The sequence below is a fragment of the Gouania willdenowi genome, chromosome 16 (assembly GCF_900634775.1).
Source record: "Gouania willdenowi chromosome 16, fGouWil2.1, whole genome shotgun sequence".
NCBI classification, from domain to species: domain Eukaryota; kingdom Metazoa; phylum Chordata; class Actinopteri; order Blenniiformes; family Gobiesocidae; genus Gouania; species Gouania willdenowi.
The window spans coordinates 15889974-15914076 of record NC_041059.1 but is presented as its reverse complement, the minus strand read 5'-3'; the positions used below and the strand labels follow the sequence as shown (position 1 = coordinate 15914076).

The 24103-nt window shown below is 40.1% G+C and overlaps 1 protein-coding gene across 1 annotated transcript; it reads left to right on the top strand.

Moving 5' to 3' along the window:
- Positions 1-6: 6 nt before the first annotated feature.
- On the top strand, positions 7-23418 carry LOC114478045 (probable assembly chaperone of rpl4). The gene is made up of 11 exons (XM_028470832.1): positions 7-208; positions 451-560; positions 656-802; positions 895-1050; positions 2802-2911; positions 3011-3134; positions 4205-4297; positions 4957-5025; positions 12765-12818; positions 16718-16870; positions 23083-23418. Exons 1-11 carry the CDS (start codon positions 142-144, stop codon positions 23248-23250), a joined length of 1251 nt encoding a protein of 416 aa, XP_028326633.1. The 5' UTR covers positions 7-141; the 3' UTR covers positions 23251-23418.
- Positions 23419-24103: the final 685 nt, after the last annotated feature.

Below are 24103 nucleotides of genomic sequence, written 5' to 3'. Positions count from 1 at the left end.
CTCGCCGTAGCAAGCCTCAGTCATGCGCATGCGCACGGATTTAGCTAGTCGTTCTGCTTCCACGTGAGTTTACTTCACGTTTTTAAGTGTGGTGTAATGACTTGTTATTGTTCAAATTTATAAGGCAAGTATCTTGTCAGCATGGGTGGTCAAGCAAAAAGTAAGAAGAAAAACAAACCAAAGAGGAAAGACAGGCGTGAAAATGGAGGTAAAACGTGTTATAACTTAATGATTTTAAATTGTGAAGGTAAATTAATTACCAAGAAGTAATGACGTGTGATTGTGTTTAACACCATATGTTTTTTTTGTGTTTGTATGGTTTATTAGGGACCCAAAGTCTGAATTAAAGCTATCTATCTATCTATCTATCTATCTATCTATCTATCTATCTATCTATCTATCTATCTATCTAATATCTGTGTGGCTGGGTTTTTTTTTTTTTTTTTACAGAGCCAGGACTTGTTTACCTGTCTCCCCAGGAAAGGATGAAAGTAAGAATGCACGAAAAGGCCAAAAAGAAAACAGCTGAGAAATATTCAGTTCAGCAACTCCTTGAAAAGGTGACAGACACAGCTCACACACAATTGCATTGCAAAAAATAAATTGGATTTGTTTTTAATTTTTTTCCCTATAATATGGTCATTTTTTTCCCCAGACACAAGAATGTGTGGATACTTTTGACTTTGAGATGGCTGGCCTTTTCTGTCAACGAGCCCTGGATGTGGAGCCCACCAACCTGCAGGCTCTGGACATGCTGGGACACATTTATTCTGAATTAGGAGACACAGAGAAAGCTAAAGGAATATCCTTCAGCATGTGCACGCCCGTTTGCCTGTGACATGTTTACGTCCTTTGATAATAATGTTGGTGGCTTCTTTAACCAAAGTTCTGTAAGCTTTCTTGCACAATGTGGAGCTGAGCCCAGACACAGGCCACAGTAAGTATATGTACCTGGGACAGCTCCACACGGGCCAGCAGGCAGTGGATTACTACACCAAAGGAATTCAAGTTCTTCTGTCTTCAATTGAGAAACAAGAAACAACGACAACAGTGAGTAAACACACACACAGAGAGAATGCTGTCATTAACGTGCCAGTGATTCATTTCATTTATCTAGTTACAATGACAGTACAGGGTGAACACACCACTGTTTATGATGCTGTTTTTTTTCAACATGCTACATAATCATTGATTAATATTATGGATTTGATTGTCATACTGTTTATTTACATGGTTGCTATTGTGTAGATAGTCTAGACGTAAGATAGAGGCAATGTAGTGCTGTTCTTACAAACTCATGTCCCTTTGTTTCCATGATTCCAGGCTTTACTCAGGGCCAGGTCCTGTTTGTTTAGACTTTTCATGTTTATCTTGTTAATGTGTAAAGTTTTTTTTTAAAGTTTTTCCCACAATCCAAAGACATGCAGGCCAGTTTGATTGATACATCTATATTTGGGTTTTGTAAAGAAACTGGTGACCTACAACACGTAGCCTATTTTTGGCCAACATCAGATGGCATAAGCGTTTGTTCTCTGTGGCCTTAGCATGGATACAGTTGGATGGATGGATCAACATGAATGGAAGTTGTGGGCACTGTATCCCCTATTTTTGTAAGAGTGATATGATAAATTGTTCAGATGTGTTTGACAGGACAGCATATATCCTTTTCATAGCAGATCCCTACGTGTATCTAAAAATAGATTTGGTGATATTTCACAGCACGATTATCTGATTCATATCGATCCAAAAAATGTCCAACTTCATGTCTTTAATCATGTTAGTAACGAAAAAACAATTTAATTGCCCTAACATACAGTATGCATAGTATGCATTATTTAAAGTTTAAACAAGTCTGAAATTGTTTATTATGAAACAAATTGATTTATTGCTTGTGTTCATTGGAAAACACGACAAGAAGCCCTTGAAAAAATAATTGCATATTAACTTGCAATGGCAATATTGAGGAAAAAAAATCGCAATTACATATTGTTTTTTCTGAAATCGTTCAACAATAGTTGAGACCTCCCTGTTAAAATGAGCATTTTTTGCAAGTTCAACATAGAGAATGTAGAACAGCTGAGTAAGCGAAAGTGCAAAATTAAATTTGAATTTTTCAAGGTGCTGTTCTCTCTCTCTCTCTCTGCTTTGAGCAGATCACTGCACAATCTCTTGTTTTAGTGAAAATGTTGATTGAATTTATTTTATTTTGTAGGCCACCATTAAAGTGTTGTTGCTTGGCTGGACTTATTTTTCCTCCAAATGTATTAATGCCTAAATACATGATTTTAATGTCTGTAGGGATTTTATTGTCCGTCAACTCACTCCTCAAATCCACCCAAAACACGAACCTTGACCAACGCTGCAATTCATGAATCATGACATTGATCTCGAGTTGCTGTAGCAACAAAGAAAGCAGTCTGCAGCACTTGAGGATGGTTAAAGGTCATCATCACATAAGAGTTTAACGTCTGAGCTATGTGTAGTCAGTGTGGTGCAGTGTCACGTGTGCTCAGGCGGGACATTCATGCCATCACTGTGAAGTGTGCACATCAGACAGCTAGTCAGCTCTGTTCGGGTGAAGGAAAGCACTGGTACCAAGTGTGACTTACATTCATGAACAAAGATCTTCTTAAGCATCTGAGAAAGCCTTGATGGTGTCAAAATGAGTTGGACTGCAAATTGTGCAGCAGAATTTTTCATCTTTTGTAGTCGGCGTTTATTTTCAATTCAAATGTTTTTTAATTAATGTGTATTTTGTTTTAAGTATGATTGATACCTAATGTTCTGTGCTTTTTAAAAAGGCTCTTATGGGAGCTGCTGCCCTGCCTGATGAGGATTCTGAGCTACTTACTCCAAAAGATGTTAGTGTAGCATATTGCTCCATCGCTGAAATCTACTTCACTGACCTCTGGTAACGGACCACATCATTTTACTTATCATAGTTGAAACCCCATTTCAAATTATTACCTGCTGAAACATTGTGATTTATCTTTTTTCCTTGTGCTTGTAGCATGGAGGAGGGAGCGGCCGACAAGTGCAGGGAGTATATAGAGAGAGCGTTACACTATCAACATGACAACCCTGAAGCTCTACAGCTTATGGCCAGTTACCTGTTCAGTACACAGAAAAACCAGGTCAGTTCACCAAGAATGAATTGTCACTGTAGCAAAGTGCATACTTCAGCGATCTGAGCTAAATAATTGTAAACCATTAATCAGCGATTTTTCACACACTCAAAAGGTCATGACAAAATTGATTAAGAGAAAAAAAAATCAGAAAACACATATCTGACTACAATACTTTGCAGTATTTTGAGTGTTCTCAGTCATTAACTTAAAAGTGCAGCATTTGATTTTATATATTTATAGGGAGTATTTTAAGCTCTTTACTAGTTTTACAACTTTACAACATTATAGAGCAGTGTTTCTCAAATGGGGGTATGCGATGGCACCACAGGGGGTGAAAATAAACAAATGAAAGCATTAAAAATGTGGGGTTTATTTTTAGTTCAAAATGACAATCATACAAAAAATTACCAGCAAATCGCAAAACGACAACAAAAACACACGACATAAGAGAAAAATATACAGAATATTAAATAAACAAAGAACAACAAAATACACAGAATGACACCAAAAACACAAGATGCAGTAGGAGAGAAAAATACGTACTATGACCAGCAGCACACAAAACGACAACAAAGACACACTACATGAGAGAAAAATTCACAAGATCACTACAAAATACACAAAAATAACAAAGAAACATACAAATCGACATAAGAAACAACCAAATGACAAATCACCGAAATAGAATACATAGAATAATACCAACAACACACAAAAATGACCACAAAAACACAAAATAATAGAAAAATATACATCATAATGAAAAGAACAGACAAACAACAACAAAATGACACAAAAACGTAGTACTCTTTGCACACTGTAGGGGTCAGGCTGGCTCCAGTTAAGGTTTTTCTTGCGTCTGTTATCCAGTGAAAGTCTTAATTTATGTACATTTCAATAATAAAAGTAATATCAGGTAAATGTGCCATACCTATTAGGAGTCTATCAACTAAAACAACAATCAAACACTTCAGTGTCCAGGATATAATTTTGTTTGGGATTATTTTTTCCTTTTGTTGTACACAAAAGTATACCCAATTGTTTTTGTCTTCATGTGATATTTATTCTTTGCTTAGGAAGGAAAAGAATATCTTTTAAAGAGTGTTGCAACGTGGCTACCATCAAAAAATGCTAATGCAGCATCCTCGACTTCAAATGAAGATGTGCAGGTGAGTTATTGCTGTGGTTGGGTTTTCTCTCGTTGCCGTAACAATAAGATCAGAGTTTATTTATAAATCCCTTTTAACCAACGTGATTATATCGGAGTCGTTTGCAGAATGCATTAGCATGAATACACCAATGGAAATTAGAGGTGAGTTGGCAAAAAGCATTAACAAAATAATTTAAAAAAAAATATATATATATATATATATATATGCTTCACGGTCTGATGTGCTCATGTGTCAGAGCAACAAAAAAAAGCAAGACATTGTTGGGATGGGTTCTACTGGATGAGTATACAAAACACAAAAGAGAGTGTTTGTAATGTCAATGTTGGGATATATCACCAAAATCCCTCTAATAAAAGCCTGTGAGGTTTATTTTGAAATCTGCCCAAATGTGATACAGAGAACTGTTGACGTGATGATTGGATAAAAACCTCACAGTGATTCTGCTGTTATGTCTCTTATCTTCAGGAGCAGGTTGATCTGAACGCAGCCTCCTGACACTTTGGCTGTGATTAACAGCTTTGTAGCTGCAGAACATTTTGTACCTCGAAATTGGATCATGCTATTATCAGACGACCCCCCCACCCCCTACTTAAAAAAAACAACAGTTTGAAAATGGTTTCGCTTCAGAGGCTGAAGTTATTGTGTTGTGTTTACAGAACGATATGCCTCCATACGAGTCCCGCATCACTACAGCCAAACTGCTCATTGAGTCTGAGGAATACGAGGTAAAGGCTTTGCTTCAGATGCTCTGAGTGTTTGTGTGAATGTCTATGTGCTTTTCTCTTTAGTGAATAGTGCTGGAAGTTATAAGGCCATGACTGGAGCCCTCCAGACTTTAGTGTCAATAATTAAAGAGTGGTATTTCCAGAGAGGACCGTTAATGGTGTAAAGGGGAGGGAGGAGGAGGACAAATCAAAATAAATGGATTGATAAACCACTGCCATAGCTCAAAAATGGAAGAATATTCTTTTAAATAACTCATCAGCTTCCAGTATTAATGACATTAATTTTCAGTGCTTCACTCACTTTAGTGAAGCTCTATAGACTCCAAAACAGCCATTTAATCATCGCTGTAGCCACTGCCAAAACATCAGCAGTTCAGCCGTTTTCTGTTGTGCACCAATGATTAATTTCCAGTCGCTGTTATTGGTATCAGTATTACTGACAGGAAATAACATCAGTGCTCATGTTTGGAAAAATAAAATAAAAAATTGCATCTGTGCACTGAAATGGTTGAGCTCCAGTTTATACCCTTGGGTGGATGCACAGGGGATATGGGATGTCAGGTGTATCAGTAAATGACAACGTCTCGGTCCACGGTTTCTGACATGTCATTTGTCTTCATTCTCCTGTTGATGTCATCAAGCCCGCAGCACAAACTGAACATACTCTCAGTACTTTATAATTATGTGCACACACACACACACACACACGCACACACACAATTGTTATCATTTAGCCTGTAGCTAGTTGAAACTGTGAGGGCAATTGAGTTTTAAGGATAAACAGCAGTGGAATTGAGCTATTTTCTGTCTCTTTCCCAGAATGGGACGTAACCAGATTTGATAGGATCCTTTTCCTCTGCCACCCACAAATGCACACGCACACATTCAAATTGGCTTACTTTTTTTTTTTTTTGCTTTCTATCTTTCTCTGTGGACTGAAGATCTATTCTAAGGTTTAACTCCAGTTTTTGAAGCTAGTTTCCAATTGTTGAGCATTCATCTACTTTAAAATAAATTCTGTATGTTTTCAGGGCTACAGATTGGAAATAGTAAAGGGCTGTTCCTGGACTCATTATTGTTATTTTGTGAATACCTCCTTTTTTTATTCAAGAGCTCTAATTTCTCTAGTGTTTATTAAGAGAAACAAGTTATTTCATTTTGAGGGAAAATGCTTATAAAAATGCCAGATTTAATAATTTGTTCATGTATTTGTGCTTGTCAGAGTGGAAATTGAAAAACCTTGGTCATATAATGAGCACCGAACAATTCTGTTATGTATATTTTGGAGCCTAGTACAGTAACAGCAAAGAGAAAATCTTTATTCCAGGCATTGATACTCTTTCTAACGTATTTATGCTGATTAGCGATTTACTCAATATTGTAATGATGGATCTTTTTATTTTTACACCTTAAAAAAAATAGAGTAAAATAAATGAGGCTTTAATCAGTTTTGTTTGTGACTTGCTTTGTGTGTGATCTTGCTCTATTTTTAAAAACTAGCTACAGGTGTAAGGTTATTTCGGTGCACTTTTGTAGTAGTCTCGATTGTTGAAGTGGAACAACCAGCTTTCATTATACTTTCTGTTGTAGTCAGGGAATTAATTAGTTCTCTCCAACACGACAAAGTGAAACTTGTCATGCATAAGCACACTTTATTGTCCTCCATCACTACCAATTTACTTAAGAGACGGCAGACAGAAACACAGACATCCAGGAATCTTACCCTGACAGCCATTAAAGTGTCTTCTACACAGTCATGGCTGCAGATAGTTAGGCAGTTATGCGCCTTGTACATAGTTAAATGGTAAATGGTAAACGGACTTGATTTTATATAGCGCTTTATCACCACACTGAAGCAGTCTCAAAGCGCTTTACACATCAGCTCATTCACCCAATCACTCTCACATTCACACACCAATGAGACAGGACTGCCATGCAAGGCGCTAGTCGACCACTGGGAGCAACTTAGGGTTCAGTGTCTTGCCCAAGGTCACTTCGACACATAGTCAGGTACTGGGATCCAACCCCCAACCTCTCGATCAGAAGACGACCCACTACCACCTGAGCCACGGTCGCCCGTTATCACCCTTTATCGCTAAGTTTACGATGTTGTGGTCACTCACCAATATGGATTAAATGAATTGAATTTATTTGGCTGAACAACACACTCTTCACTCGTATCAACTACGCATGCCCAGAGTTCCTGCCCAGAGGGAACTTTTATTTGAAATTCTGAAATAAAGTAGACATGTACATGGAAGCGAGTGTATTTCTTTGGGATCTTGTTCAGCTAGGGTTTCAGTAAAATTATGTAGCTACTTTTTCTAACTCTCTTTTTTCTTTGTTTTATCTTTACATGAATATTAAACTTGTTTTTTGGAGCATGAGGAGTTTTAAGAATCTCTGAATCTTTGATCACTTGCCCCTGGGCTGACCACTATAGTTAGAAAAGAGTGCAATTGGAGACATTATCCTGGTTGTCATTGCTCACATACCCCGACACCCACATGAATCTTGTTTTTCCAAAATTCTGTCATGTTCTGTCTCTTGGTTAATACCCAGACAAATCTCTACTTTATCTCTTCTATCTAGTGATGGGCTTAAATTACTGTGTGCCTGTGTGTTTGCCACTGTGGTGAAACACAACGAAAGTCAAGTAGATAATACTGATGCTTGGCAGGAGTCTATTCAGCATCAGCTGGGATTTGGTGTTTTTGTTTGTGTATTTTTAATCAGTCATTAATTAATCAGGGACAATGGGTTTTCAGCTGATAATTGCTCTGGCAATCAATCGTCTGACTCCCTGACATGCACATTTTCACAGTCTTAATGAAATACTCTCTATTAACCTGTTTTTTTTTGGTCTGCATAGGCAACAGTCCTGTGTGTTGCCATCAGAAAAATGCAAGCTTAGTGGAAGGAGATGAGCAGGGTGGGGGGGATAAAATTAGGAAGCTCACTGGCAAGCCACACTGCCTTACACAAGAAACAAGCGCCTCTTTTTGTGTTCACTGTTGTGTGCAGCTTTGTGGGGTTTATGCCGATACATCAGTGTGTGCGTGCGTGCACAGATAGGTGTGTGTTTTTTTTTTTCTTTCTTCTTGCCCTTCACCATGGGTGATTGGCTAACAGTCGCCTCCAACCTGAAATTGACAAAAATCAATATATCATCACCCGAGGGCTTTACACACACACAGTCCTGCACACTGCACACCAACGCAAATATTACAAACCACACTTCCAGCTGGAGAGAGACAAAGCAAAACAAACATAACCTGCTTTGGTCAAGGTCTAATTTCTGGAATGGAAACTCAACAAGACAGCACAATGACAAAGGTCAAACTACTTTAAAGTCCTTTGAGTCCTCAAACCGCCTCAGCAGGACACTACCACTGCCCTGTAGAAATCACACAATAAAATATGTGTTCCTTCGGCCTTTCAGCTTGATATGCACCCATTGGTGTTAAGCATAGGTGGCAAAAGTACTAGTCTTCAGTACTCAAGTAAAAGTATAAATACTTAAATAAAAAATAACTTTGGTAAAAGTAAAAGTGTTGAAGTTGCTCCCTTACTTAAGTAAAAGTTTAAAAAAAAGTTCATGCTAGTGAATGTACTTAAGTAAAAAGTAAAACAAATGTCCCTTCAATAATAAGACAGGGTTTTCATACCAGCAAATTCTATATCTTTTATTTTTTTAAGAAAACTGGTACATGGAAACAAGTTAAATCTGTTACATTTGAACACCTGGAGAATTTAGCCCTCATATTAAATAAAATTTGTTAAAAAAGAATTGTCAAGAAAAAAAAACAGGTGCAAATGTTCAATAAAACCCAGAGCAGCTTTGAGTTTAACATTTTTAAGAACTTGTAGAAAACGAGAGTTACGTATGTAACTACGGTTCTATGAATCCTGGATGACCGCCAGGCGGTGCTTAAAGCACTGAGTGTTCCATCTCGCATATGTGTAGGTCGAGTAATTATTTCAACAAAGTCACCTGTGACCCTGGATGACCCGGAGAGTCTATATCTACCGGTGTCATCAGGTGATCTGTTCCTGTCAAAATCTTGCTGCAAGGACACCAGGATCCTGAGTGACAGGATGCTCTGCGGGCATCCAGGATTCATAGAACCATAGTTACATGCGTAACTCTCATTCTATTTCATCCTTACTGACCACCAGAGGCAGTGCTTAAATCACTGGATGACTTATACAAGAAAGGTCACAAAAGAATCCTCACCTACTCAAGGCCTGAAGCTGTGGACAGCATGGCCATTGCCATAGGCTGGACACCAGCAACATTCACCCTGTAGAAATGTCCAAAGGTGCATGATGAGGACCAGGTAGCTGCAGCACAGATGTCCTGCTTAGGAACGCCCCTCAAGGTGGCCCATGATGCAGCCATGCCTCTAGTAGAATGGCTCTTCATGCCCTGAGGCACCGGGATGCTCAGTGCACTATAGGCATACTGAATGACCTCAACTACCCAGTGAGAGAGTCTCTGTTTAGAAAGTGCGGTCCCCCTTTTACAGCCTCCATGGCAGACGAGAAGGATGTCTGTTGTTCGTAGGCTAGCTGTCGCCTCCATGTAAGCCTTAAAACAGAGCATGCAGCTCCCCCACACGTTTTGCCGTTGCCACAGCAAGAAGAAAGGCTGTCTTGAGAGACAGCCACTTTAAATCAGTGTGTCCCAGTGGCTCAAAGGGCGGCTGGGAAAGGGACTGAAGGACAACTTGCAAGTCCCATGATGGCAACCAATAGACCCATAGAGTCTATGAGGCCCTTTTAGAAACTACCCGCATTACTGAGGAATCCGGCACAAGTCCTAAGTACCTCACAACCTGGCTTGGTACGTGGTTGCGATTGACATAATTTACCTTGAGGCCTAGATTGCCCATGTGACTAAAAAGAGTAGCAGTGTCCCTCAACACCTGCTCCCAAGTCGGGGAAATGACTAGCCAGTTGTCCAGATAGGGGAATATTGATACTCCACTACATTGGTCTGTAACGGTGACAGAGCAGCTGCCACACAAGGGGCCAGGGATAGCCCAAACGGCAGAACCGTGAACTGATAAACCTTGTCCATGAACATGAAACAAAGGAATTCTCTGTGATGAGGGGCAAAGGGAACATGAAAGTAAGCATCTTTCGGATCCATCGTCACCAACCAGTCCCCTGCTGAGACAGTCTGAAGGACATCTGCTACACGCAGCATGTAGAACTTTGAGAAACCGGTTCAACCCCCTCAAGTCCAGGATCGGGCAAAATCTGCCCTCTTTTTTGGGTACAAGGAAATAAGTTGAGTAAAACCCACCGAGGCAAGCCTCTGGGTTCACTAACTGGATGGCACCCTTCCCCAGTGCGTTTGATCCTGGTGAATGTAGGGGGCCGGCGTCGGAACTGTAATGTGTAAGTAACCTCTGGTTAGCGTGGACACTACCCAAGGGTCTGTGGTCTGCTCTTCCTAGCAGAGGAGCTGCTCCTGGGAAAAGAGTCCGACGACCGGCCCCCTGAAGTTCAGGTTCCGCCCCCTGTGCCCATTGGGGCTCTGGAGGGTGGCAACTTGGTCCTTAACCCCTTGGCATCTGAGCAAATGGATGTGTAGCTGCACGGCGTTGCCAATGACCTAGCACTGTGATCTGCAGGCCCCTGGGCTGCCCATATGGGCAAGCAGTCAGCCGTGGGTATGGGTGATCTGCATACAATCCTGCCAAATGTCCCTGCATAGGAGGGGCATGGGGAGCCTGACATAACCTGGCTAACTGCTGCCTCGCTTGGCCAACCTGCACACTACCCTCCAAGGCATGCAATGCCGCTGGGCCAAAGATCTGACCCGGAACAACCAGAAGTGAATGCAGTGTTCTGTTAAATGGCTCGGATAGAGGGGACTGTGCCAGCCTGGGGACGAGTCAGTGTTATTGTCGACATTAGCCTGCTCAGCTCCATAGTAATAAATGCGAATGTCTGCAATGAGGCATCGCTGAGGGACTGGGCCGCAGGCTCTGACCTGGAACCCTGCAAGGTACTTGACAAAGCCAGTACCAGGTGTGACAGAGAATTACCTAAGTGTGCCATACGGGCAGCAGTGTTATAACTGCGAGTCAGAAGATCATCAGTCAACCTGCACTGAGGTCAGGGGGCAGCATGCATCCGGGAAAACTATCAGGGCTGCAATGGCAGGCTCAACTGGAGCTAGCTGGCTTCCAGAGGGAGACACTACAAAGGCCGAGGTGTTGGGGGCCTGCCTAAAAAAAGTATTGCCGTTCGGGACCGGGGCTTCGTGCCAAGCCTGTGCGCATTGCCGGCACCACAGTGCTACGGCTGGACACTGAGCCTACAGAAGAGGTCCTACTAGAACCCTCTGAAAAGGCGTGAGAAGCCTGCGAGGCAAGCTCCTCCTGCCCAACCCCCTCAGCGTCACCAAACAGAGTACATCATGCTGCCGTGGACATCGCATCCTCCTCCTGAAGGTGGGATGGACCTGCGACAGGGTTAGCCACAAAGACTGGCGCACCGGGTTCTGTCTGTAGGTTAAGCAAGATTGCCTTAATTTGTGCGAACTCGGTGGTGAGAGCATCCACCTTGTTAGCCAGAGCATCAACCTTCCTTGCCCTTGGAGGAGGATCACCGGACACCGTGACGACACGCTTAGCAATGCCGGTGGCTTTTACGTTTACGAAGCTATAAGCGACAAGCTGTAAATAGCAAACAACCGACCTGCTATCGTTCTCCGCAATCACGAGAAGATCGAAGGAACAGATCACCTGATGACACCTGTAGATATAGACTCTCCAGGTCATCCAGGGGTCACAGGTGACTTTGTTGATATAACTACAAAACCTGCGCATGCACGAGATGGAACATCCAGTGCTGTAAGCACCGCCTCTGGCGGTCAGTAAGGATGAAATAGAGTTGGTACATGGAAATAAATTAAATCTGTTACCCTTTATGAACACCTGGAGAATTTAGCACCCATTATACATAAAACTTGCAAATAGTGTTTTGAGAAAAAAAATTAGGAAATGCTCAATTAAACCCAGAGCTGCTTTGAGTTTAACATTTTAAAAACTGAATTTCAAATTCTAAATAGATGGCGCCCTTTACTGTAAAAAATAAATAAAAAAATTAAAAGTACTGTGATTTCAATTTCAGATTATCGATGTGAACCGTCACACCTTTGAATCGATTTTTAACTGCCTCACGATTAATCTTTACATCCCTAAATTGTAACGAGTAGAAAGGACAGATATTTGTTTAAAAAAGTAAGGAGTAAATGTAAAAGGTCGCTAAAAAAATAAATACTAAAGTACAGATACCAGTAAAGACTACTTAAGTACAGTAACAGAGTATTTGTACTTTGGTGTTAAGGCTGAGGGTGGTTAAATGAAATATTTGCTGTTTGTCATTAAATTGATTCAAAAGTTGTATTGTACGGGAGCTGGAGTAGCTATCGACTGTTGGATAAGCACTACTGAGCGCGACCATTGACAAACATCTCTGTTTCCTTGTTCGTATTGACGATGTTGTAGATGTGGTGCTGACTTCTTGGGTTCACCTTAGATCCCTGATCACTCTGATTGATTGAGCTGCCTGCAAGATGAATATCTTGTTTTGCAACCCCTTGTTCCTTTACCATGTGTTGATTTTTATTGAGATCATGAGAGTGCACTTCCTCTAACTGTTTTTTTTTTTTTTTTGTCCTCGTTGTGAATAATGGATCTCTTATGTTCCTCTGTTTTTAGACAGCTGTAGATGTGTTGGAGGGTCTTCTAGAGGAGGATGATGAAGTCGTCCAGGTAAGCAACTGATTTGATTTCAACACATTTTTAAGGGTTTAAAATATGATCAGCCTTTAAAGTTAATAGCTTTATTATAACATGGAGACATGAGAAAATATATTTGTGGGTTTTAGTGTGGATGAGAGCGGTGCAGCTGCAAGCCATCTCATAGAGATGACAGCACCTAAATTGGCATTTATTTGAATTTAAAATAACAGCTTAGAGCAAACTGCTGCTGTCAGACCTGGAAAAACAAAGACAACAACAAATCACATGTACCATTAAAAACTGATTTTGACTTTAACTGAAATTACATTTGCTATATTTCCAACCAAACTGTGCTGCTACGGATATAGTCCAGCTTGTATCACTGGTTTTCAGTAAGCAGCACATAATACACATCCAATACTAGCAGCCTTTTATGTATTGACATCGCTGTTACATCTGTATAACAGGTGTGATCTAGTTTCACACCAGATCAATCAGTTTTCCACTCATTTGTGTACCTAAGATTTGTGGGGCGGGGATAAAACGTATCGATGGGAGTCGGTTCATGATTGAAAGCTGAATTGTTTTAGCTGTGTGGCCACACCTGATTGGCAAATTTGTGTGGTACCCTCTCTGTGTGTCCAATGAGGAGTGGAGATGGGAGGGGCTACAGACACACAGCAGCACCATTCCTTGGGTTCTGAACAGCAGGGAGAGACAAGAGAGTTAGAGAAGGCGATAACCCAGTGTAGAGTGAGCATCAACATTTCATATTGTATTATTTAATTTCACATAGGCCCCACAAACAACCTGCAGTGACACATGAGAACAGTCTATTATCAGTGACATTAACTGGACCTTTTGTTTTTTTTAATAATCTATTATTGTAGCACTTTGGTGTTTAGTATACAAAACAAGTCTTAATGATAATAAATACTGGGTGTAATTTGCTTTTTTTAAAATAGTAATTTACTTTAGATATTATTTTGTAATAATTAATGAGAATGCTCTCTCTCGCTCTCCCGACCTCCCTCGGGCTCAGCCTCCCACACACACCCCACAGCTGACAGATTGAGAGCAGTCATCAGGGATCTGAACTTTTAAACTCACTTCAGAGCCGCACAGCTGTGACACGCATTTGAAGCCGACCCACAGCCAGTCACACACACACACACACACACACACGCACACACACACACACACACACACACACACACACACACACACACACACACAGTCACCAGCCCTAGTGGTCAGAAAGCTTTACATCTGATCACTGGGTTGTGTCTGGATTGCTACATTAAGGCTTGTGATATCAGAAATGTATGTATGTATGTACTCGGTCTCTCTCCACCTCTTTGTCTTACTTACTCTTACTTTTGTTCCTAAGTGCAGAAGATAAACGGTTGGCGCTCGCTTTTCGTTTTCTTACTTTTCCATATCTCAAAGTTGGAGCCTGGCCTATATAACATTAAGTCTGTACAAACAACTGAGCTAGTTCCTCGCAAATTTTGGTTCAAAGTTATTCAGTTGATTCACAAAGCTTTTGTTCTTTCTTCAGCAGCACCATATGGGAACTAAAGATGTGCATTCACTTTGAAAATACACTAGTCTCAGTCAATGATTGACAGACGCAACATTTATTATATTAAGTGTGCTTGTGTCTGTAGCTGTAGAAGGGAGGATGGAATCCTCTGAAGTTCCTAATTAGTGAGTATCTCATGCCCCTAATTCCTTTTCTTTGTCTTATTTTTCTGTATTTCCTTTATACATATGTAAATATTTTACATTGGACCATTAGCAAAGATGCATACCACACTAAAGTTGTTGCTGTTTTAAAGCTACACACTGGTTAGATTAGGTAAAGGTGAACCTAATTTAATGCATTTTTATTTATTTCTTTAATATTAATTAAATATGTACTCGTGTTACTGTAATTTAGTTGTTTTTTGGGTACTTGTACTTTTTTGAGTATTTTTATAAATCAGTAATCTTACTTGTATGTTTTGAAAGAAGTAAAATAATTTGTTACATTTCTACACCAAACTAAGTAATTTTTTTTCCTGTGTTTGATTATTATTTTTTGTTTCACATTTGGCATGGCACAGTTTTAGAGTCCATAAATGTAGCTATAGTTAGAGCATGATAATTTTTTTTATTATTTTTTTAAATTAATTTGTGTTATTTTATTTAAAAAACAATTATTATTATTATTCTATAGAGATGAAAGTTCCAATTGTGCGAGATTTGCTCTTTTTATACATGAGATGTTTACTGAATTCAAGGAAACCGTGGCAAGATTTATTACCACAAATAAACGTGGTGGGTGAAAGTAATTAGTAACTTTTACTTTGAGTACTATTTAATGGATCTACTTGAACTTGAGTGTTTTATGTATGACTTACTTGTACTTGTAATCAAGTAACAGTACTTCTACTTGAGTAGGTTATATCAGTTCTCTTTCCACCTCTGCCGATGAACATATTTTCTGGTTTCAAATGTTTCAGTATAGAATATGTTGTATCGCAGCTTTCCCAACATCACCACATTCACCCAGTGCTGCTGTTGCTCCGATAAGTATGGCTGCAGGGGCTGGCCTCCCACTCAGCAAACCGAGCGGCAAATCTAAATTCAGTGTGGCATGCCTTGATGCGTTTGTTAGCTAAATGGTTGATTTGGCAGAGGTGCAGGTCCCTTCTGCCTCTGCCCTCAATGAATAATGAATAGAGCTGGTATTCGTATCCTGTTGTTTGAAGAATAGTGGGTGGTTGATCTTTGGCCTTAGATGAGAGGCGCACTCACGTACATCTCCTAGTTCACCGCAGGTCGGCTGTGATTGTATTTAGAGGTGGAAGACAGATGATAGCACTCTGTGTGATCATATTGTGGAAAAAAACAAACAAAATCAGCTGATTCTCGTGGACTTTAACTCAGAAAAAGAAAGGAATCTTTTGTTTTTGATCCCACGCAAGAAAAAGTTTAAGTCATAATAACAAGTATTACTTTTACTGAACTTCATTGTTTCTGAGTGCTGACTCAGCCTTTGATCCACATTGGTAACTATCCTTCATTTAACTTAAACATTTTATTTAACTTATTTAACACTGTCTAAATGTTCAGTTGTGATGTTCTACTGCATGTAAAGATGCGTGTGCCCCTGGGAGATTGCCCATGCTATTATAAAGTTATAACAGCCATATGGGCTGCTCCTTTGTTGGACAAAATCTTGATCATGCATTCAGTAGTGTTTCATTGCACTCCAGTATAAAGTGGTTGGGCAGAGCCATCGTCAAAAAAATGGCCTAATTGCCTCAAATAATCCCACAATCTATAAAAAATAAAACTTGTACACAGTCATTCAGCATTAACCAAACAGTTAACTGATCAGTTTTTAATTAATGTTACATTAATGACTTTGTTCTTATATTTTTTTTTAGATGTCCAACTAGATTGAGAAAATGTTAAGTTAGGTGACCTGAATAATAATGTGCTCTGATTCATTAGCTGTGATATGAGCCATGTATATTTTATTTTATTATTGTCTGTCTTGTTTTTAGCCATTGCATGTTTCATCACTCAAAAATAAGCAAGAAAAGGACAATTTCATGCCTGGTGTTACTGTAAAGCTGTTTTTCCGCTTTGGTCACTTTCATGCAACATTTGTAAATTGAGTGAGAACATGGCAGGTGGGGATCAGGTTAAATTGGTATCTGAGTGATGGGTTGGTGAAGAGTACTTGGGATTAGCTGCGAGCAGGAAAGTGTGAGTGATTTCATGTTGACTCGTATGGTGAAGTAGACTGTGGGATTTCACATAGTATTTGTGTGGGTCAAAAATCTCTTAAGCCCCGTCACAGCTGCAACAAAGCACACGTTGTGTCTGCATCTCATGTCATCTTAACTCACCTCTTTTCTTTCTGTGCTTCTCAGGTGTGGTATCTTTCTGGTTGGGTTTGCTACCTCCAGTGGGAAAAAGCGAAGGAGCAGCATCAAACAGATGGAAGAGAAGCAACAGAGGAAGAGAAGGAGGAAGGAAAGGCATTGGTGGATGCAGCTCGATCGTACCTAACTAATGCCAGAAAGGTATGATAGCAGAGAAAGATCTTGATGGTAATCTTTTAATGATTAACCTTTTTTTTTAAATCCACTCACAGATTACGCAAAACAGCTGTTTTTAGATTTTATGCAGTGCTTAATCATTGGTGAAAGGTGATTAGAGACTCAGTTTACAAAAAATTATTTTTTTTGCCACGCTGTTAGGTCAGGTTTTACAAATTCTGTTTTTAATGTCTGTCAGTGTCAGGGAGTTTCTGTATACCAAAGAATAAATACGATCATTATTGATTTTATATGATTAAGTAATGTGCTTGTGGAGCTGTGATTCATGTCCATCTAAAACCATTTGGGCTTGTAAATCAGACAACAAAGAATGAGGGATAACAGTTTCCTCTGCAGAATCTCCCCTTATTTTCTTCTCTTTTCCACTTCCCAACACAACCACACATTCTTTTCCCAACTTTTCAAATCCCATTGTTGTCCTCCACAGATGAGTAGAGGCAGTTCAGTGGCAATATATTGAGGGCTGTCTCTGGAGCCAGCAGTGTATTGACAGGCCTGTCTAACCAGCATCCACAGAGGGAAGTCCAGAGCAGTGATTTGAGTGAGGTGGTTCTGGGGCTGCCAAGAGAGAAAACTGAAATACTTGCAATGGAAGAAAAATACCAGAAAGATGTAAATATATTGAGCAATCAAGTCTCTCTGTAGCAAAAGTTTGGAACACAACTAACAAAACTCATTGGAAAAAAAAGAGGGTTTGACGAGTCAGTCTTTTACAGTAAGTACGTAGCAGAAAATCAATGCCATATAGATTGGTATAGGACTGGTAAAAGAATTGGTTGGTTCATCACTGTGCGACAGGTAAACAGCATTACATTTTATTTGTGGAGTGAATAAAGAAACAGGACTGAATAAATTGAAAAGTACACACACTCATAGACCTTGGAATAGTGAGGTGTGGTAAAAACAGCTCTTTGTATAATGCATTAATTCCTCAGCTAGATTTTATTTCAGTTGTTTGTGCATCTGTACATTATGTAGCAGAGAAATCACTTCTCAAGAGCTTTGTTTCCGAGCATTACTGAGAGTGTTAATTAATAATGACGAGTCTGTCTGTTACAATGAGCTTTACAAAGAAATGAGGCTTCAGAGCCTATCAGCTCGTTTTAGTGCCAGACCACTTATCTGCATACTTGGACTTACTGTAGTTGTGTGCGTGTGTGCGTGTGTGTGTGTGTGTGAGTGAGTGCTACGACAACAAAGCATGGTGTACAATGAGAGTGGGTGTGCGTAGGTGCACCTTATGTGGATGCACATTCTTAATTATCGTACAACCTGCCAGCTTTCATATCTCATTTGTGGCTACAAAACAACTTCATTATTCAGCTTGTCCTTCTTGCTACAGTGCAAGTTTTCACACTGCAGTCAAGATGCTTTTAAAAGGAAATTTTGCAAAGCATGCACAGGTCAAGAAGACTAGAAAGGCATGTAGGAGAGGATCAGGACAGCAAGCAAGAGTGAGAGAGAGAGAGAAAAGAGATGCAGCCTCGGCAATAAATTGGATTGTTTGTGTGTGCGTGTGTGTGTGTGCATGCAGGGGGTGTAACTGGTGAATAGTGGAGTGGGTAAAATCAATAGTAAACCGGACGTGAAATGGAATTTGAGTCTCGGCCAGATAGAGTCCAATTGAGAAGGGTTCTGCAGTGTATGCAGAGTGAAATGTTGTCTGTGTGTGGCTATGGATGTGCTTGTCAGTGTGTGTGGTCGTGAAAGTGCACACTGCATAGAGGCAATGAGGGCAAATAGAGGTCAAAAGCTTTACTTTTTGAAGTGGTTGGAAGGTTGTCCCATGAGCAAAGGTTGAGGTGAGGGAGCTTGTCATGAAATTTTAATGCCTTTTCCTACAAAGATGTGACTGGAGAACTTGAGGTGTTGTGTGTTATTGTATGTGTGTTTGCGGTCAGCCCTCTTGAGGCTTACTGTAGAAAGCAGTGTTCACACTGAAAGAACTCTTGTCCTGGTAGTCATGAAGGTAGTTGCAAAGTAAGAGTTTCAATAAAAGTAGTAGTGCAATATGTCACAGGACAAATAAACTAGTCGGAGGAAAAGATGATTGGGGTTACACAAGAAGTTGAGAGGAAGACGCATTTCAGGCACTATTCTGACAAAACGCATGTGCGCATGTAAGCATGAGTCTGTAAAAGTGAGCCAGAAGACACATCTATCTTTTTGACAGAAAGGTCATTCTGTGAGGGCGTATGAGTACAATGCAGAAGGAAAATGGTCTGGAGACAAGCTCAAAAAAAGGTATTAGCAAATGAAAAGGTGAATTCAAAGTGGATTATAAGTAACGCTTCAGAGGAAAAAGGTGAACAATAATGGAATGATTTGGTTGTTGATGGACTTAAAAGTTTAAAAAAAAAAGTTTTTGTAGAGAAATTAAGCGATAAAGCGATGGAAAAGTTTTCTTTAACACTTTCTTGTAATTTGCAAAGGAAGAACACTGAAAGCCTTTGCACGGCCAAACCATGTCCAATTCAGATTTTTACAGCTTTACAACAAGCAAGACATCCTTGTGAATCCATTTAAGTCTCATTCTGTTTTAAAGGCACAATTATCATCCAAAAGTTAACTTAGTCCTATTGAATTCCAAAGAATCATCAACTTTTGTTACCAAAGTGCTCACATTATTATGAAGTCAAACTTACAAACTCTTCTGGGTTTATTATTCTTTTGACTACTGCTATATCGATTAATGCTGGTATTGTGGTTCTAGGGGAAAAAAACAATACAAATTCTCATTGTTTTCCAGATGGTGTTTGAACTTTAATGTGCAATGGATGTCATATATGAGGTGTATCCAAATTCTGAGAGTTGAAATAAGGTTTATATTTTGTTATATTTTGTTTTCTTGTAATTAAATTATCTGGGTTGTGGGGCAAAATCCCCAGTAGAAAAACTTCTGGATCTCCAGTGTCACTTGGGTCGGTTCCGGTATCTCCCATCAGCTGGACATGCCCACCACAATTCCTAAAAGAGTCGAACAGGAGACATTCTCATTAGATGTCCGAAACATTTCAAACTGCTCCTTTTCAAGTGAAAGAGCAGCAGCTCTACTTTAAGTCCCTCCCAGATGTCAGAGCTCCTCACCCTATGTCTGAGGCTGATCCCAGCCACCCTGTGGAGAAAACTCATTTCAGCCGCTTGCACTCATTATCTTGTTTTTCCGGTCATTACCCAAAGCTCATGACCTAAGGTGAGGATTGGAAAGTAGATTGAAAGTCTCACCACAACGGACTGGTTTAGTGCCTGCATTACGGCAGATGTCACTCCAGTCTGCCAGTCACTTTCCCGCTCCTTCCTCCCCTCAGTTGTGAACAAGATCCTGAGATACTTGAACTCCTCCACTCCAGGCAAGACCTTTCCTCTGACCAGGAGGAACCATGCTTGTTCTACTGAAAACCATGGCCTCACACTCAGCTGAAAAACATCAGGAACTCGGGATTTTCCAACCTCCTACTTGAAATAGTGACTTGGAACACCACCAGTCCTAAATATTGAACAGGTTGAATATTTCCGATTGATTGTCTGCCCCCACCCATTCCAGAACTGTTTATTGGGACAATATCAATTTTAAAGGGTCCATGTTAAGCTAAATAAACTTTTCTATGCTTTAAACATAAAAGTCCTATATGGGCTTCATACACATACTCAAAGTGTTTTCATCATTGATTCCCTCAATCGTTAGTTAGAGGGTGATTTGCTCCTTTCTTACTGCAGGGCGAGCCCACACACCTCGCTCCAATTTAATGACGCGTTCCCACTTTGATGACGAATTTGACGCGGCACTGAGCTGGAGACGCCACGCCTCCAGGAATCTCTCTGCCATGATTGACATGTAAATTGACACACCCACTGTTTCATGTTTATAAAGCAGCATGAGCTCGGCTACGGAGTGGGTGGGAGGAGGGCGGGTCGTCCTCTGGCCCTACGTTACCGTGCGGGGAGGAGGAAGTCAGTGTTTCGTCGATAGACACGCCCACTCATGAATATGCATAAGTAGGCCGCAAATCAGCCTGTTTGTGTAGAATTGCTAAGAAAGTGACTTTTCAGAGGCTAAAACACAGGCAAGTTTGGAAAAATAAACCTCAAATACTATGTTTTTGGGGTTCTTAGAACAAATGGAGATGGGTGAAAAATAGTATGATATGGGACCTTTAAAACACTTCACACCACAGAATAATCTTATAGGATGATCTTATAAGACATTAAATAACCTGGCATTTGCTGTCCTTAGTCTTGAAGGGAAAAAATCAAGACAAAAACACTAAGTTATCTTTGTATTTATTTACCTCTCTTTGGAGGTTGTAGTTCCATTGGTCTATAACCTCTGCAAACAGCAGAGACTAACTCCTCCAATTGATTAAATACCAATAATAGATAATACTATTCAAATATAATAGGTAATTTCTCATGAACATGATTAAATCATTTCCTGTGTGTGCATGCGTACACTAACATTGAAAAAGTTTTACGACCATACTCCTAAATGCTCTTACCTTCTCTCAGTAATTCTCTCTGAGGCGTGAAAGTGAGAATAGAAAACTCGGCTGTTGTGAAGGAGAAAAGCTTGTGTTGTGTTTTCTGTGACGGCGATGCTGATCTCAGCACCAGTCATTGCTGAAGGTGTAAAGAATAGCCTTTGTTTGGTTTAGCTGCCTGAAAGCATCGCAATGAATAATCACGTTGTGTCCAGCAGACACAATGTGATATTGATTTGTTGGAAATGTCACTGTGTATAAATACAATTTCAGACTAATGCTTAGTATTGTGGAACATACTGCATGCCTTCCCACTGTACCTATTAAATGATTTTCTTCTGCACAACTCAAATAAAAGACTTTCTACTTTTTAACCCAAGGCTGTATAATTTAGAGTGCTGAGCTCACTTTTTTCAGGGTGCTTGGTGTAGATTAACTTTGGGACACACACACAGACACGTACACACACTAAGCTGCCACGAGAGGTTTAAGAGGGTCACGTCTCCTTGGTATCAGACCTATTGCTTGGACCTGGGTGATGCTGTACCTCCCTTTAGGCTACTACCGGCAGAGATGCCACACACATTGAATATACACATGTTGTGTGCACCCATCTACACACTACACACATTCTAACACTCCAAATTAGTTCCCATGGGACTGCGTGTTTCCTGTCAGGACCTGCTGTTGCTTAGAGACCAGTCCTGGGGCAAAGCAGTCTCACACACTTTTCTTGACTCTGCTAGTTGTGTTACACTTTTAGTTCAAACGATTGGCACTCAGCTGCTTCTTGTCCACTAGCACAGGTAACTTTGTAACCCTGTGTTAGCTCCATTTGTTTGACTAAAGATAATACTATTCCCGAAACCCATAAACCCACTCACTTGTCTTTGTCTTATTCTGCGTCTACAGAGAGCGGTGTATACATAAATTCTCCATAACTACTCCCTATGGTGTGTGTATAATGTATCTGTGCATAGAGGCATGGCATTTTTCTTGCTGTCTTCACGAGTTGCACCATTATTTTTTTTTTTTTTTTACCAGTTCTACTCAGAGTTCAGTAATTACACCCAAGCCGAGTATTTTCCAGAGATAAATCTGCATGCTGCTTTGAGGACAGGATATATTTTGTTCTTGACTTCTCACAACATAATTTACTCTGACAATTTATGATGTGCATTTGCTCATGTATACAACCTGTAATTCAGCATATGCCTGTGTTCATATTTCAGTAGCAACAGGAAGATAAATGGTCTTTGTAAGAAATCCTTTCTGTTGCAACCAAACTGTAATTGAAATGTGCAGATTTAAGAAAGAAAAGTCAGTTTATATAGAAACAGCCTTGCTGGTAGAATGCAGGTGCTGAAAGATATTTTAGAAGTGTTAACCAGGAGACCTGAAGTAGGGCTCCAGGCTGCTGTTTCCCTGCTCCTATTGCTCTCTCCAAGCTGCTGCTTATGAATGTTGTAGTGATGCACTGTTAACTTCAGTGACACTAAAGAAGGGGACTCATGTTGAGAGCTTTTCACCAACCATATCACATTTCTTGTATTCCCTCCGCAGTACAATTTAGCACTTCTGATTTGGTCTCAGCATTTCTACTCTGTAACCTACTTTCTATTCAACATTTCCATTTTCCACTCTCTACTTACCAGCTTATTATACACCCCTTTTCCCCCCTCTGTGCTTCTTCCCTAGCTGTACAGTAAGCTGAGATGTGATGACCAGCTGTTGTTGGAGCATGTGGAGCAGCTGCTGAGCGAGCTGGGAGGAGAAATGGAGGAGGAAGATGCAGCTTTGGAGGAAGACTATGAGCCCTGTAGTGATGAGGAGGGGGGCGAGCCCGAGGCACCCATGGAACTCTGAGCTCACAAACTGTCGTGTACTCTGCATCCCTCCTTCACACATTTCTGTAATTTTTGTTTTCTCCTTACAGTGCCTTTTTTAATGTTTGCCGTCTCACACCTGCTTAGAAAAGATTAAAAATGGATTCAAGTACAAAAAGAGTGTCAATAAAAGCAGCATCACACTCACTTTTGAAGTCACTTGTTCAATGCTTTTGGTAAAAAGTGCATAGTTGAGTAACGCTTCCCTTAATTTTCTTGTCAGATGTTGATGAAAAAGATGCGCCTCAGTGCTTCATATTTCAACAGCAGCAAAAGCAAAACACCTTTCAATGCTTTTACCTCCTCTACACACCCACTCAGTGTTTGTGCATGCAAGCCGACATGGCACATAAGCACATGGGAACAAAAAAAAAACGCATGAAGGCAACCAGTTATTTACTTCAGCTATTCTCAGTGAAGTAGCAGCCTTCTCCGTCTCAGTGACTCAATCAAGTGCAACATCTCATGTAATTATTGAAAACTGCCAATTAGCTATATATATACAGTATATACATGTTATAATATTCCAGAAATATGCTTGGTTCAAATTAAGTTTACTACAGTTATTTTAGGGTGAAACCTCCTGAATCCAAGAAGACCAACTTGATTAAAAATGAAAAGAAAAAATCATATTCATTAATTGGTGATTTATTCTTTTTAAAGCTTGACATTTGCCTGTTTATATAATGAAAGATACATTCAGAAACTGTTTTTTTTTTTCTCTCTCACATTTCTCTTTAGCTTCACAAATAGAGCTGTGTTTTGTGATGCACTGTAGCAGCAAATTCAGCCGGTGGGGTATTTGTGAATCTGAAGCCCTGGCAGGCTATTCC